Raw genomic sequence first — 17,814 nt, forward strand, 5'->3', positions numbered from 1 at the left:
AAAATTACAGGGTTTCAAAAAAAATCTTTATTGACAAGACAACAGATGTCTTTTATAATCAGATTATACAGCCTTTATGTTTTCCCCTTTGTTTTTGTTTGATTAAAGCTAAATAATATTGGTTGATTGGAGTATAGGATTACGTAGGTAATATTTAAAAATAATATATATATATATATATATATATATATTAAGAGATTTATTGCTGTAATCGTGGGGTTATACTCAAAAAGTTTGGTTACCAGTCTTGACATGTCATGGCTCTAATTGAAAAAAATATATGAAAATAACCCCTGCTTACAATTATTAATAATGAAGTCCAAACTGTAAAACAGAAAATACTTAGGATAATAACAATTAGTTTACTAGATATTAAAATTAAAACAATTAAGGCTAACAAAAAATACCGCGGGTAAATGTTAGATAATGTGTTTTAGTAAAATACCAAGCGTGTTGTCTTCAAATGCATCATTGTAGGATGCAAAAGGTTGAACTTGCAGTCATAAGAAGTGCATTTATTAAGATTACTGATCTGAAAAAAAAAAACAAATAACCACATTAATACAATATACAAATAATGATCAACACTGAAAAGACAAATTGCCAATTATATGGGAAATTTTAACAGCAGGTTTAGATTGGACAAATGTAAGATTATTATTAATAATAAATCAACTCATTCAGAAAATGTGAACTTTAGATTTATTTTTTAGAATTCACATTTGGTATAAAAAAAAAAATTGAATCCATATTTTTAAACCGAATAGCCATTACAGACGATAAATATTGTAGTGTGGATGAGCCGTGAAATAAGGATCGCTGAAGCTGAATATTTATCACTTTAAAAATAATTTATTTCGTATTTGGAGCCGGCGGCGAACACAAATATCTTGTTTTAACTAAATTCGGTTAAATTTCTGCTACAGTTAGTTTAACTTTTAATTGTTAATGACACAGGAGAATACGTGGTTGAACATAGCCTCTTCCGGTGACGTCACACTGGCGGGAAGTACATTGTTTTTGCAGCACCTTCGGGTCATTGTATCTCTTCTCTTTTTAGCTGCTGTTTAAAAAGTACAGATATTGAAAATAGTCCGTCAACTAACTGTTTATGTAAGTGCTTCAGAGATGTCTACTTCATCTGTTTCAAAGGTAAGGAGCCGACTTTACTTAGCATATAAGACTGATACGTGCTTTTCGGAGCTGGTAACTGCGTGGGGTTCTGCTTTCACTGGTTAACGTGTTATTTGATGACCTATTTACTGCTGGTTTTTCTCAGAGATCTCTGATTTACGTTTAGACTTGGCCGTAAATGAGTGCTATCCGTATTAAAACCAAGCAAACAATAGATTGTCAAGCCAAAAAACTTGATTTAATAAGATGCCATACATTTAAATGCTCATAGGGGAAAAAAAGCCTAATTTGGCGTGGAATAACCATGGGAATATTTTAGTTTTTCTGTAAATCAGCTAAATACATAGAGGACTACAATAATTTTTTTATGCATATCTTGTTTCCTATGGAAGCCCATTATTGACTATTAAAAAAACGAACTATGAAAAGTATAATAATAATAAATATTCTTAAGTCATGATTATGAGATACTATTATAAGTATGACTCAGTATTTCATAATTACATATTTTTTTTCGTTATAATTTTACTACTTTTTTTTTTTTTTTTTTTTTTACCAGCGGAAATTGGCTTTCATGGTTTCCTGTTTAATTTATTTTTTGTTTATTGATTAATTTTGTATTTATTTTTCAATAGGACGCTGCATGATATTGAACGAACAAGTACGTAAATACACCAGATTAAGCACTCATCCGTTATATTCCCTTATTATTTATGAACTCATGTTGTTTTGGACTGACTGTAGCAATTAAACATGAGGATTATTTAGTTATTTATTTATTTTTTACATTAATGACAGATAATTTATTTGCTTCTAGGCTCTTTTAATGCAGTGTAATCTAAATTTTAATGTACAAAATGTACAAGGTAACTATTGGAATTAGAACACTGTCTGACCTGTGTGCATTCATTCTTCCAGGGTTGCTTTGTTTTTAAGCCCAGCTCAAAGAAGAGAAAGACACGCAGTCTGGGTGAGACGTGTGTAAATGTTGAAAATAAAAAGCCGTCGTCACTCAAATAATGATTATTTTTTTTCTTCTTCTTCTTTTGTTTTCACAGAGCATTATTTTACACGTGACTGTGAGGGTCGTGAAAGCAGCGAAAGGCGCTTCAAGCTCTGTGAAGATCTGTGGAACAAGATAAAGGCTGAGACCGAGGTGAGACGACACCCTGTGTGTTCATAGTTACAAACTCTGGATAAAGCTCATGCAAATGGTAAATAAATGTCAAATTATTTCATATAAAAGTCAAGGCCCGTGGGCCAAATCCGGCCCTTCAGAACATCCAATTTGGCCCGCAGGAAAAAGTAAAAAATAAAAATCAGTTGTAGAATTATGCAAATTCAATCAATATCTACAATATTTGTAAAGCTCACAGTTTTCCCGTGCTTGCATCACATGACGGCAGTCAAAATGATCTCAAATTGTTGAAAGATGTTTCAATTTTTCCAAATTTCTCCAGTTTTTCCCATATTTTTCCACAAAATGATTGAGAAAAATTGGTCACAAAATCAAGCAAATGGTGAAGTGGACTGATATCCGTCACGTATTAATTAGATATTGTCATATCATTTCTACCTGGAACTGCAAACGAGGACACATTAATGTTATAATTGCTTGTTTTCCCGTCTTAAATCTGCAGCCCATTTGAGATTATACTAGTCCATGTTTGGCCCCTGCACTAAAATGAGTTTAGTGCTTATTACAGCAGTATATAGTAATGTTGTGGTTTCTTTAAATAAACTTGTGTACTTACGATATATTTGAGCCTAAATCTAAGAATATAACATGGATTTATGTTCTTTTGGAGGTTTTACAGGAGGAACTGAACAAAAAAATCTTGGACAGCTTATTGGACTTTGCCAAAAAATGCTCGACCACTCGACAGCACTGTGATTGGGCGTCCAAAATGAGGGCCAATGAGATTCCCACAGCTGCTCTGGTGCTTGGTAAGCTTTGTGAAAACATCAAATAACAGACTTATCCTGTTGACTACAGTCCCACACAATTATTAGACGTATATTTGCATTATTTATGGAGAAAAATGTGTCTCAAACTGTGGTTTCTTACCCTGTGTGTGGTTTCCTTTTCAGGCGTGAATGTCCCGGATCACGACATGACTTTCCAAAGTCTGTTTGACCTCCTCAAGCACTCCGTCACCCCTCACGTGGTCTCTGTGCAGGCAAAAGAGTGTGGAGGTTAGAGATTCCAACCGTTTAGATCAGGGATTCTCAACCTTCATAGCCCACGACCCCCCAAAATAAAGGTGCCAGAGACTGGGGGCATCTATAAGGAGGAATAAAGGGGAGAGATTTTTGGGGCCCATCCATAAAGTCATAAAAATGATGGTCCGTTGTTCTATGAATCTATGATAACCACATTTATTTATTTATCTGAATAATATCCACTGTTATCCAGGAAGTTGTTATTATTTGGTCCATAGTATATAGTCATCTGAAAGATGTAAATCCTTGTTTTAAAATGGGTTAAAAGTGATTAAAAATGGTGGAACAGGTGGTGAAATGGGATTTTAAAAACCACAGAAATTGGTTAAAAGTTGTAAATTAGAGTGGCCGAAAACAGACAGAAAAAGTGGTAAAGAGGGTTCAAAGTGTCAATATTGGAACTATTTGTTTAAATTGGCAAATAATGAGCATGACAAATGGTGAATGTTGGTAAATTGGCAAAACTAAGCATTAAATATGGTGGAAAGAGGTTAAAAGGGACAATAATTGGTCAACATATGTGACAATAGGTGGAAAGGGTTTATAAGGTTAGAAAATGTCATGAAAGTTTGATAGAGAAGTGGCAGAAATGGGGAAAAATGTAGCAAAAATGCATTAAAAAGAGCAAAAGTATGGTGAGAAAAAGTTATAAAAATAGGTTAAGATCTGGAAAGTTTGGTGTAGTTGTAGAAAAAGGGTCAATATAAGCAAAAAAATGTGCTCAAATTGTTAAAAAAATATTCTCAGTTTCTTGATGGCATCTGGCGACACCCCTCCCAGTGTCTCGTAACCCCAAATTCGGTCCTGACCCCAAGGTTGAGAACCCCTGGTTTAGATGATTGCACTTATCAGAAATGACTTCATACTCTTAGATTATAGGTGTTTATTGTTAACTTTTACTTCAGTTTTAAAGCATCTATTGAAGCGGGTCCTGGAGGGGTTGATGGATGTGGCTGTGGATGATGATGATGAGGAAGAGATGGAGCAGAACCCCAGGAGCGTGCACTGCTCTCTCAGCACACTCAGTGACTGGTACACGGCTAAAACAAAGGTGACGCTTCACAACAGATAGTGGCCCTCATTTATCAACCGTTCGTACATTCTGATCTGAGCGTTCGACCAAATTCACACAAGCTTCGGTATTTATTACTTCTGACGTGAGCGTACGCTACGATCAGATCTCATGTCAGATCTGACCTGGTGTACGTAAGCCATTTATGCTTTTAAATGTAAAGTGTACCTTAAACTTGTACAAATGCACGACAGTGTGTTTCCCAGGATCTCTGTTGTGTAGTTGTTTTCAGTGCACACAGGGGGGCAGACTTCACCTGCTCAGTAGTAGATTCTCTTCCACAGAGCGTCGAAATGTGCTTAAATTCCAGTTTTTACACCGTCAAAAAGCACATCTTTGGTTTGCTCCACCTCTTATATGAAGATGCCGATTTTCATCTTGGAAAAGTTTCTTTTCTTGTTTGACCTCAGTGGGCGGGGCTTCCAAAACAGGAGGGCGGAACATGTTAATGACGATCGAATTCAGCCGCTGCATTTATCAACACCTGATCATTGGTTTGCTGGAATTGGTCAGATACGAATGTCTCATGAATCACACGTTGGTACTGTCGTACGACCAAATGTTCACTCACATTTGCACCCGTTTTCACGTAAAGTTGATAAATGAGGTTCAGTCTGATCAGTTTACCTGGACGTAACCATACTAGCAAATTGGAAACTTTATTTTAGTCTTCTATTCTGCAATACTATTTGAGCAATGATCAAATTAAAACCGAAGTCCAGATTTACAGTCATTTATTAGATGTTTGTGAGCTTGTTCTGCTAACTTCCTGTGTCCAGGCAGACGTAGGTTTGACAAGAATGCCAAATGTTTTTCTAGTTCAACAAACAAAGTCGCTGAATGAATGTTAAAGTCGATCAATACGCCTCATAATCAGCAAAGACATATGATTTGTATTTCAGAAATCCAGCAGCGCTACTCCTGGAAAGAAGCGCAACGTTCAAGACGAAGACGAGCATCATCATCATCATCAGACGCCGCCCGTAGTGATAATTTTTAAAGATCTGGAAGGTTTTAATCCCAGGGTTCTTCAAGACTTTATTTCAATCTGCAGGTAAATCAATCAATCAATCGATCAATCAATGTGATTAGTCTTGAATTAAGCTGTAAAATGTTGGTTTGATGTGATTCAACAGTCGTTACATCGATCGACTTCCTCTGATGTTCATCTTCGGCATCGCAACGTCACCCAGCACCGTTCAGCACATGCTGCCGCACTCCGTGTCGTCTCTGCTGTGCATCGAGCTTTTCCAGTCGTTGTCGTGCACGCAACACCTGGCCACGGTCATCGATAAGGTAGCAGTGACCAGCTCCAACCTCTTTGTTTCATTTTTAATCTGAATGAGGACTAATGCCCTCAACCAGTTGCAACAAAAACTGGTATAAAAAATGTGACCTGTTCTGAAAAAAATAAAATAAAATTGGACTTTTCCTCTTCAAATATCATAAAAAATCAGCAATAAAGCTCTTTATTAATAAAGTGCAAATAAATAACATTTTCAATTTTTTTCAACTTTGTCTGCACATGCTGTTGAAGGTAAACACTACATGTAGTGCAATCTTTTTACGACATCTTTTGGCGCCCCTCCGTCATATCGTGTGCCCCCCAGTTTGGGAACCACTGCCTTGAACATTATTTTATATAAAATACAACAAATGCTTGGTTTTAACTCCTGTCTTTACTCTGGCATTTTCTGTTCAACAGCAAAGTAACACAAATTTTATATATATATAGTCAACAAAAACAACAACAAAAAAAGACTAAACTGAGACAAATTAGATTAATTACATTATTATTATTATTTTTTTTTTTTTAATTCTTTATTTTTCTCAATTTTGGTTGGAACAATCACACAATGTTTACAAAGGGTGGTATACAACACTAATTTGACAGATAAAATAATACAATAAATAGATGCCTGGGGTCTTTACGAGTCCTCTTTCTTAAAACAAAACTCAGAGTGAATAAAAAACCTGGAAAATCAGAGAATAATATATCCTTAAGGTTAGATGAATTATAATATTAATTATTGAGTTAATTAAGCTAGATTGTGTACTTTTTCCTCTTACAAGTAGGAAACTTAAATTGCAAAAGTATAATTTTAAACCCCACTAAAAGCAGATTTTATGTTTAAAATAAATGAAAAATGTGTTTTTTTTCCTCAGATTTAGGTGTAAATAAATGACCTTTTTTTTTTTTAGTTAATCCTTACGGCTCAGTTTCCGTTCAAGCTCAACGGTAAAGTGATGCAGGTTCTGATCAGCATCTTCCTCTACCACGATTTCTCCGTTAGAAACTTCATCAAAGGCCTTCAGGTAAGAATCAGACGTCCGTCATTTGTCCACATGCTGCAGTTAAACCTGTGCCTATCCGTCTTTAGCTCGCTTTGCTGGAACACTTTCACTCCCAGCCTCTGAGCATCCTGTGCTGTAAAAAGAAAGAAGCCTTGCTTAACGTCACACTGCTTAGTGGGCGGGACTTGGAGACGGTCAGGCAGCTTCCCTCATTCATACGGTGATCAAACAGTAGAAATCAGTAGCTTGTGTTTGTGAAAGGTTGTTGTTTTTATGTATTTATAATATGTGGTTATTTTTTTTTTTAGGTTTGTGGAGAAACAGGAAGCAGGAGAACAGGTGAAGCTGATGACAGACGACGATCATTTAAAGGTACTTTTTATAGCCTCGAATGACACTAACGAACATGAGAATGAGCTGTTATTCCTTTTAAAAAGTATTTTTTTGAATATATACTTAGCATAAATTTTCTACTAAATGCAGCTCTACCTGGCAACCTACTGACAAACAGTGAAGGTAAATACAGGGCGTTGCTAAATACCATTTTTAACCTCCCAGAAGAAGAGTTTCTTTGTCTTTTAGCTTCATCAGAACAATGCCTGAGTTTAACATTAAGTTGGTTTGAAATGCATTTCCTGTTGTCAACTAATCCCCGTGCACGTCTCCACACTCACGTCAACCAGTGTTCATTTTTATTAAGTTTTAGTCATAGTCTTGTGACTAATATGCAACTTAGTTTTTGTCAAAATTTAGCCATCAGGACTACAGTAATTCACTTTTAGTCTAGTTTTAGTCAACAAAATGACATTACGATTTTAGTTGACTACATCTGTAACAGATGTAGTCGACTTTAGTTTTTGCTTTTTTTTTTCAATATTCAATTGATCAAACTGTTATTGGTTGATATTAATGTTGGTTAAAACACAGACAATTGATCAAATTAGTTCTGGTGTCATTTTTTCCCAATGTGACAAAATTGTAGCTTCGTTTTAATGACTTGACGAAAATATAAACATATTTAGATATTGTTTTTGTTCTCTTGCATTATTATTAAATAATCATAATTTAGTTTTTGTCACTTTAAAAAAAAGCGTATACGACAAAAATCTTTAAATCTTTAAAAGTGATCATATTAAAGTGTTTTAATGTCATTTTTTTCTAAAGTGAATGTTTGTGATGGTTTGATAAACAAGTCATGGTCAGAGTAAAGGCTCAAACATACTCAGGTGTACATCACTGCAGCGAACACATTTAAATATGACTGGAAAAAAAAATAGATAAAAATACAATACACAACATTGGCAATCAAAAACCAAACAGAAAATAAGATAAAAACCAAAATAAATCGGAATTCACTCAAAACATAAATTACATTTTTTTATTTTTTTATTTTTTTATTTCAGGGTTTCAAGCTTTTAAATAGTACATGTACTAAAATAGGCCGACCGGATGGAGGCGCGTTTAGCACATGCTTTGAAAGGATCTGAAAGGATTCGGTAGTGACAGTCATAACAAAGGATTGTGGGAACAGTAGGATTGTGGGGGAAGGATTCTGGGAAATGTAGGAGTTTAAGGAAATTTCACACGTTTCGCTCCAAGTCCGCTTGTGTATACAAGGTTGTAGGAGCGCTGGCAGTCCGTTGTGCACGGAGTCCGCCTGAATATGTTTGAGCCTTAATAGTTAGCACTTGTTTTTGTTTTGAGATCAACACGAAAGAGCAGACATGGGCAACTGGCGGCCTGGGGGCCCGAGGTGTTTTTGTGGTCCCCAAACAAAATCCCCAAAAATTGTAATTCAAGAAGTTGGAAGGAATATGAAGCCCAACATAATGCACAAAGTACGCGAATTCGTACAACAAAATACACAAAATGACTCGTAAAACAGAAAAATGACAGCAAAGACAGACACAACAACCACTTAAACAAACAAAATGACTACAAAAACACACAAAACAACACATTCCAGAATAGCACCAAAGACACACAAGCTGAAAAAGAAATTACACAAAATGACAGAAAAACGCACACAAATTACAACAAGAACACACAAAACATCATAACCACAGCCAAACTTGTTGATGCTCTGATTGGTCATTATTCTAAATGTTGACATAAATATTGATCATGTGGCCCTCGGATCTGATACAAATACATATTTGTGGCCCCCGCTGTTATAGAGTTGCCCATCCCTGCTAAAGAGATTTTCCTATTCTGACAACTCGTTTATATGATTGTGACTAAAAACTGGATTTGTACTGTATAATATATATATATATACAGTATATCATTTTTTTTTTGGTGTATTTTAGGAGGCGTGTCAGAAACTGATCAAAGACCTTCGTAAATACCACAAGAGCTATTATCCCGTTCTGAGGTGCCTCCACACGCTGACCTCATTGTTGCCTCGTTATCCACTGGGAAAACAGGTGAGAGCTCACTGGTTAATAGGGCAAAAAAGTTCTTATTTTAATGGCAACTAATTTGTTTTAACAAATGCATGTTTCTGTTAGATTCGGGAGCTTCATTTAATATGTCTGGAGAAGAATGTGTGGGAGAACGAGGACTACCAGTCAGCGATGAAGCTTCTCAAGTAAGTGAAGCGGGATTAATCGAGTATTGTTAATCAATTTAAATGTATATGACAAAAATGTGTTTAATTTATTACCAATAATCAAAATATGCGCACCTTTTGATAAATGACTTTTTAGAATGATTTTATACAGACGGAGCTGTTGTTACCAGCAGAAACGAGCCATGGCTGAGTAGTTGGGTGTTTGGAAGTGCAAAAATATGGCTATTAATTGCGATGAAATTGATCGAGTAGCCAGGATTAGTAATTAAAATTAAAAAAAATATATTATTTATTATTATAGCATTATTTATTATTATATTCATTATTGATTACATGCTCTAATACTGCTCTATTTAATTTATTTTACTACTGTGAAGCAATTTGTGATTACTATCTGTGAGAAGCACTATACAAATACTTACTTATTGTATAAAAATATATATAAATGTGTGTTATATTGTAAATATTTTTGATTTATATTTGAGAAAGGGAAAATATAGAATTAAGTTGTTTAAGATTGTGTTTTAATTTTGAGAAAAATATTTTTTCATAAAAAATTAATTGGTATATTTTTTTTATCAATTACTAGACTTTTCAGGCGACCTGTAGACCAACGGAACACTGTTGCCTAGCAACAGCTAACAGGAATCAACGAACGTGTGTCATATCCTGTCCAAAATGGCGGCTCTCCATAGTTTATGCCACACGGTATAAAATCATTCTAAAAAAGTCCTTTTAATGTGTTTAGAAAAAAGGTATGCATGTTTTTGTTTATTGGTAATACATTAAACACATTGTTATATATGTTTCCACTACAGGTAGACTTTAAACTAAAAACAACTGCTCTAAAGGTGGAGTTTGCTTGTTCAAGCTGTAGCCGAGTGGAATCCTGTGTTTTTTTTCTGTAGAATGCTGGCAAAAGACGAGCTCATCACTTCACTGAGGAAGTGTTCAGAGATTCTTTCGTCTGCCAAGTCGAAGAAGATGAAGAAAGCCTTCACTGAGCTGGACGAACTGTTGGCTAAATTTAAGCACTTAGATGGTAAGTTGGAGAAAATTAAGCTAGTTTTTGTGCGTTCAGCAGCAGGTTTCATCTTCAACATCTTCCTCTAAAGCAGGGGTTCTCAACCTTGGGGTCACCAGATCCCTTCAAGAAACAGAATATTTTCTGAACAATTTGAGCCCTATTTTGCTTATTTTTACCCTTTTTCTGCCACTACACCATACTTTCTATATTTTAACCTATTTTCATCACTTTTTCTTGCCATATTTTTGCTTCTTTAAAGCATTTTTTCTACATTTCTGCCACTTCTCCATCACATTTAATTGTATTTTCTGCTGATTTTTCTTTTTAACCTATTTACCTATTTACACTTTTTTTTTAACCTTTTGTTGCACATGTTGACCCATTATTGTCACTTTTAATCTCTTTTCACCATATTTCATGCAAATTTTGGACAATTTAACCACATTCACAATTTGTCAGGTGCATTATTTGCCAATTTAAATGAATTTTTCCCACTAATTGTTCTAATTATGACACTTTGAATCCTTTCTACCACTATTTCTGTCTGTTTTTGGCCACTCTAATTTGCTACTTTTAACCAGTTTCTGTGGTTTTTGAAATGTTGCTTTTTTTAATCCATTTTTGCTACATTACTCCCATTTCTGCCACTATTCCATCAAATTTCAATGCATTTTCTGCACGTTTTCCACTTTCAAGACATTTCTACCACTTTTCCCACCTAATGTTACATATGTTGTCACTTTGAACCTTTTTTTTTTTTTTTTTTTTTTTTTTACAATATTTCATGCTTATTTTGGGCAATTTAACCACATTCAGGATTGAACAGTGGATATTATTCAGATAAATAGATAAATGTGATTATCACAGATTCATAGAACAATGGACCATCATTTTGCTGACTTTATGGATGGACCCCAAACATTTCTCCCCTTTATTCCCCCTTATAGATGGTCCTGTCTACACATGACTGTTTTTCAATGTTCATGTCTGTGTTCAACCACCTTCAGCTACAGTGGTTGAACACAGGGTTGAGAACCACTGCTCTAAAGGTGGAGTTTGTGTTTTTTTTCCAGCAGCGGTGCCTGAAACAGTCCAGGAGGAACCAGAGAGCGTTACGTCTCCAATCAGAAATCTGCAACAACAAAAGAAAACCGATCTGTTCCAGCTGCAGAAGGTTCGTCACAAAAACGCATGTTCAGTTTTTCTTCTAAGGAACTTCTCAGGTCTTTAATAATTGTAATCGTGTAATTGATGATTAGTTACTATTTTGGCATAATTAGGGCCCGAGACCCTATTGTAATGCACCTCGTTTTTATTATTATTTTTCTTATAGAGGATATGATTGCATATTTGAGGGCCTAAACACGTTCAAAAACTCATGAAAATTTGTATGCATATGAGGACTGGCGAAAAATGTGATATTTTTGGAGAATTGCACATGTGATCGGCAAAATGACTCAATAGCGCCCCCTTGAAAATTGTATTGGCTCCCAGTTTGGACTGATAACATCATCACTGTGGAACTTCTACAAAATTCTGTAGAATTCTGAATTATTAGATTATAATTGAGTTCAGAAAATTGACTTTGTAATTGTAATTGCCATGAAAATTCTATAAAAATTGTCAATTATAATTTAACGCGAAACTGGGGAACCATGTTGCAGTTCTATGTACAGTTCTACACATAGTAGTTAACAATTATTAAAATATGTTTCATATCGAGCTTTCCCACATTTTACCGATTAGATTAGATTAGATAGACTTTATTAATCCCTTGGGAAGGCTTTGTCAGGGAAATCACAATTCCAGAAGTATTACAGAAATAAATGAAAAGCAGCAAACAGAATTGGAATAATATATAAATACAGAATATATGAGACTAGAATGTACAGAAACAAATAATAAAGAAAAAACAAGGTTGGTGCTACAGACTACAACTACTGCTCCTCCTCTGTCTATCTAAAAAAAAAAAAAAAAACTAGAGATATACTGACACAAAAAAGGCTCATATTAAAAATATTAAAACCTATATTTCCATTGATTAGGAAGCCTAACAAGGTAACCAATAGATAGGAAAGAAAATAGATGATCGATATTTGTTTTAGGCTGATTTAGGACCTGTTATCATAAGAGATGCTAACAGAAAGCTAACACAAGAGGAAGGTTAACTTTTATTAGGTTACTTATTTCAGGCTCAGTCATTGTAATTGAGAACATAATTTGAATTGACTTTCTGAGAATAAAAAATAATTGTAATTGAGGAAAAAACCTCACTTGAATTACAATTGAACATGGGTAATTGAAAATGCAATTGACTCCATCCCTGTTGTTTTGTGTTGACACAGACGCTGCTGGAGATGAACGAGTCTCGGAGATCCAAGAAGAAAAGTCCGTTTGAGCTTCTGAGGAACGAAGTCGTTGAGTTTATCGACGGTTTAGTGACGTACGAGAAAATAACTTTATTCTGTGGACGATGATAATAATAATAATACATTTGATTTAAAAGTGCTTTTCCAGAGACTCAAAGACACTTTACAGCTTAAAGACAACAACAGCAAGTACAGTGATTAAAGAAAATGTGATGTTTAACATAGTGCTGTCTAGAGATTAAAAAAAAAATGTTTTAATCGCACCTAAAAAGTGCTGAGAAACAACCTTAACTTCAGGTATTTTAATTTAAAATACATTATTGTGGCCGATCAAAACATTGATATATAACAAAGTGTCTTTATAAAGTCATTTATTGTTTTTAATAGACATGAACAGATGCAGGCGTAAACATTTACATTCCTCTGTATTTGAGTCTCACAGGCTACGTGTCATAATGATTTATATTTTAGTCAATCTCCAAATAATAGAAAATACAAATGAAGTCAAACGTCATATGTAGCGCTATAAGTTAGCACATCAGAAACCGTAAAAACACTTTTCTGACACCGAACTTATTGTTTTTTTCCCCTCCTTTCGATAATAATATTTATCCAGTGAGTTTGTTCAATTGTCAGACACGGCCTGCTCGTAGCATGTAGCAGTTAGCACTGAGTGTCCTCGCTAACTGTTTGTGCTAGCTGCTACATGTTTAGCATTGAAGTTTTTTTGCACTTATCTTGACTATTTTTCAATAGATTAACATCAAATTCACTGTGATTGATGTGGAACTGGTTTTCACTTTATACTGGGTTTTTAACTAATACCACAGTGTAAACACCCTAAATGGTTTTACTGGTTTTTTCCTTGTTCTACTGCAATAGCATTGCTATTGCTAAGCTAATGCTTGGTTATTGCTAGGCTAATGCTAGGTTATTGCTAGGCTAATGCTAGGTTATTGCTATGTTAATGCTGTTGCTAGGTTAATGCTAATGTTCTCCCAATGCTAGGTAAATGCTAACGTTTGGGTAATGCTAGGTGAATGCAATTGCTAGGTTAATGCTAATGTTTGCCTAATGCTAATGCTAGGTAAATGTTATTGGTAGGTTAATGTTATTGCTAGGCTAATGCTAATGTTACATTAATGTTTATGCTATTGCTAGCTAATGTTAGCACTATGTTATTGCTAGGCTAAAGCTAATCTTACAGTAATGTTAATGTTAGATTCATGCAATTGCTAGCTAATGCTAATGTTAGCACCATGTTATTGTTAGGTTAATGCTATTGTTAGGTTCATGCTAATGCTAAAGCATTTTTAAATGCAATATCTCAGCTTTTTTTCCACCAATTTGACCCAGATTTGCTCGAATCAATCCCTAATCCCCAACATTGGGATATGGGACCTTGGGTTACTAACCCCGACCACTGCTTTCGACCCTACAATGCCAAGAAAGTGCTGGTTCCATGCTGTTTGGAGTGCTAACAAAAGTGATCAACTTGTTTTAGCGCGTTATTTTTTCCTGTGACTATTTAATGGCCGCGGCTAGTCTGCCACTCTGTGGATACGCAGCGCCCCCTTTGGCCAGTTTAGGTCACGTGATAGGTGCGCCGTGTGACTTACTTTTAGCTACCCTGCTAACCCTTATATTTTAGCCCTAACTGTAACTATCCCTATCCATAACTCTATCTGTAACTGTACCTATATCCCTAACTCTAATCCTAACTTAACTCTATCCCTAACCCTAAAAAATTGTCAATTGTGGGATTCGAACCCATGTTAGCGAAACCCATATTGGCGGTTAATGCAGCACCTTAGACGCTCCGGAAACGTAGCTATAGTCCCAGGGACGACGGCTACGTTTAACGTACGTCCGGACACTTTCTTATTTAATCGTAATGAACGCGTTAAAGCGACATCCCTAGTTTAACATTGTGTTATAAAAAGATTGAAAGACTCTCTCCGTGCAGGTGTCACCTCCCCCCACCAGAGTCCCAGACGCTCTATGAAGTCTGCTACTACAGCTCATCAGCCACCGTGAGGCGCCACCTCAACGCTACACCTCGTACCTCCATCCAGACTGCCCTCAGCAGCCCCTGCTTCTACCTTCAGGTCAGAAAAGACCAGACAACTCACACCTTTCCTTTGCTTCTACAGTTTAGAAGTAATTAATAAGTAATATGTGTGAACTGTTAAACTTTAGAATGAGAGCCTGAAAAATGAGGATGGGACCGTTTCCAATTCTGCTCCTGACATCTGTATCGCTTACAAGCTGCATCTGGAATGTGGTCGACTGATCAACCTGTACGACTGGCTGGAAGTGAGTCTTATAATGTAAAATGTGCTCCAATTAATTATTTAAACTGCAGATTTTTAATTGTTTTTCTGCTGTTTTCTGTATGTTTTAGTCATTTTTTGTGATTTTTTGATGTATTTATTATTTATTTTCTGTGTATTTTTTTGTTGTTGCTATTTTGTGTTTTTTTAATAATTTTGTGTATTTTTGTGTGACATAGTTGTAATGTGGCTGTGAATAATGTGCTTTTCTTTTGGCCAGTCTGCTCCAATAATTTGAATTAATTTATTTAAACTGCAGATTTTTTATATTTTCTGCTATTTTGTGTATTTTTTTGTCATTTTTTGGTAGTTTTGTGTGTTTTTGATGTATTTATGTCTATTTGTTTTAATTTTCTGTATTTTTTAGTCTTTTTGTGTGTTTTTGGAGTAATGTCATGTAATTTTCTTTTTAACTTTATTATGACTTTTTAAATGTAGAGCGGTTCTGCAGCAGAAGCATGTTTTTAAAGCAGTGGTTCCTGTTTCCAGGCCTATGCTACTGTGGTTTCTGCAGCTGAAGGCCAAGATCCAGATTGTGACACCTTTGGGAAAGTAGATGATGTCAAACAGTATCTTTCCATTACATCAGTGTGTGTACATGGTTTTCTGCTGGTTTATATTTAATTTTGTCCAGTTTTGTGGTCGTTTTGTTGTTTCATGTTTTTTTTTTCCAGTCATTTTGTGTGTTTTTGTGGTCATTTTGACTGTTTGTTGTCTTTTTTCAGTCATTTTGTGTCTTTTCACCATGTTATTTGCATTTGTTTAGTCATTTTCTGTGTTTTTGATGTATTTATGTATATTTTTTGTCATTTTGTGGTGTTTTTGACACTTTCTTTCACATTTTATATACTTGTTTTCTGTGTTTTTTGTAATTTCTTTGTAGTTTTGTGTATTTTTCTCAGTCATTTTGTGTATTTTTCTCAGTCATTTTGTGTATTTCCACCTCATTTTATGTGGTTGTCTCGTCATTTATTGTTTTTTTGATGTATTTATGTACAATTGAGTCATTTTGTGGTATTTTTTGTCGTTTTTTATTACATTGCATATTTTTGTCTTATTTTTGTATGTTTTTTCTAGTCATTTTGTTTTTGATGAATTTCTGTATGTTTGAATCATTTTATATATTTTTTTCATTTTACATATTTGTCATTATGTATTTTGTATATTATTTTCACTTTTGTGTAATTTTGCTGTTTTTTGTTTGTGGATCATTGTGTGTATTGTTTTTGTCTAATTTTGAGTAACTTTGTATGTTTTTTCCTTACTTTTTTATGTTTTTCAGGGTTTATATATTGAATATTGTTCATATGCGATGGATATGTAGTATTTAATCAGATTTCACTGACAACATGTTGATGAACCACTGCTATTTTTCTTCCTAAACCTATTTGTCAGTGCACGTTTCATTCGCTCTGTGTCAGAGCTGGAGTTCCTGGGCTTCATCAAGTCCACGCGTCAAAAGACGGATCACGTGGCTCGACTCACTTGGGGCGGATGCTGAGTTTAACCTTTCAAATAAAAACTTTAATCTGCTCTTTTGTTTCAGCGATTTCATGTTTTCACTTGGATTTTGTTTTTGTATTTCCATTAAATCATGTTTTCTCATCATTATCGAATAACTCATTCTTGTTGGACTGCTTCAGATACACGTTTAACTTTTTCACATGCATTTGATCCAAATAAAAAATGCAGTTTTTTTAAAAAAAAAAATTTTTGTAGTGATTTAATGACAATAATCACTTTAACTCCACATTTCAATTTAGTTCCTAAACGAGTGATTGCACACACCAAATTAATCACTATTTCTGACTGTTTTCTTTGTGTTTTAATCCAGGGATGCGACACGTTTGGTTTTGTTTGTGGGGCAAAGTATCAAAAATACCACCTGAGCATTTAGATTAAAAATACTAACCTGAAGACTGATACAGGGAACAATATTTTTTTTGTAATTTAGTCATTTTTGTTTAATTTTCTGTTTATTTTGTGTATATTTATTGTCTTGTGTTTTTTGTTCTTTTTAGCATTTGTAATTTTGTGTGGTTTGAGTAATTGTGTATTTTTGCTGTTGTCATTTGATTTTTAATGTTTTATGCTGTTCCACGTAGTTTTTGTCTTTTTTTTTGTAGTTGTGTTTTTGGAGTCATTTTGAGATATTTATGTATATTTAAGTCATTTTGTGGTGTGTTTTTTTTCCCCATGTTATATTTGTTGTTTTCTGTATTTCTATTTTTTTTTTTTTTGTTTTGTGTGTTTTTGTCATTTTGTCTTCATATTGTGTATTTTTGCCTTACTTTTCTATGTTTTTTCTAGTCAATTGGTTTTTGATAAATTTCTGTATGTTTATTATTTCATGATGTAAAATATGTTATTTTGTTATTGCATGTTTGTATATTTTGTTTTGTCTAATTTAGTCATTTTGTATGTTTTTCAGGATTTATATATATGTTCATTTGAGATTTTTTTCTAGTTTTGTCATTTTGTGTACTTTTGCCTTATTTTGTGTTTGTCTAGTCGATGTGTTTTCGATGTATATTTAAGTAACTTTGGGTGTTTTTTTTTGTCTGTATTTAAGTCATTTTGTCTTTAGATTATATTGTGTATTGTCTTATTTATGAATGTTTTCCTTGTCAATTTAGTTTTGATGAATTTGTTCTATTGTGTTATATTTGTCATTTTGTTTTTTATTTTGTCTAATTTGGAGTTACTCTATGATTTACAGGGTTTATATATTAAATATTGTTCATTTGAAATGGATGTGAATTTGTTGTGTAAGTTTTTTTTTTTTTTAG

The 17,814-nt window shown here is 34.2% G+C and overlaps 1 protein-coding gene across 3 annotated transcripts; it reads left to right on the plus strand.

The window, feature by feature from the left end:
• Positions 1-999: 999 nt before the first annotated feature.
• orc3 (origin recognition complex, subunit 3) lies at positions 1,000-16,557 on the plus strand. 3 transcript variants are annotated; one of them, XM_028438975.1, is made up of 21 exons: positions 1,018-1,152; positions 1,770-1,795; positions 2,053-2,104; positions 2,193-2,290; positions 2,943-3,081; positions 3,226-3,330; positions 4,263-4,408; positions 5,332-5,483; positions 5,566-5,725; positions 6,632-6,745; positions 6,811-6,944; positions 7,033-7,096; positions 9,034-9,150; positions 9,235-9,314; positions 10,205-10,338; positions 11,397-11,497; positions 12,669-12,766; positions 14,659-14,800; positions 14,892-15,008; positions 15,515-15,594; positions 16,421-16,557. In XM_028438975.1, exons 2-21 carry the CDS (start codon positions 1,778-1,780, stop codon positions 16,524-16,526), a joined length of 2,157 nt encoding a protein of 718 aa, XP_028294776.1. In that variant the 5' UTR covers positions 1,018-1,152; positions 1,770-1,777; the 3' UTR covers positions 16,527-16,557. The 3 variants fall into 3 exon arrangements, with proteins under 3 accessions (XP_028294774.1, XP_028294775.1, XP_028294776.1); XM_028438973.1 differs by lacking the exon at positions 1,770-1,795 and having other exon boundaries at positions 1,000-1,152; XM_028438974.1 differs by lacking the exon at positions 1,770-1,795 and having other exon boundaries at positions 1,000-1,152; positions 11,400-11,497.
• Positions 16,558-17,814: the final 1,257 nt, after the last annotated feature.

This window comes from Gouania willdenowi, chromosome 22 (genome assembly GCF_900634775.1).
Source record: "Gouania willdenowi chromosome 22, fGouWil2.1, whole genome shotgun sequence".
In the NCBI taxonomy this organism is placed as follows: domain Eukaryota; kingdom Metazoa; phylum Chordata; class Actinopteri; order Blenniiformes; family Gobiesocidae; genus Gouania; species Gouania willdenowi.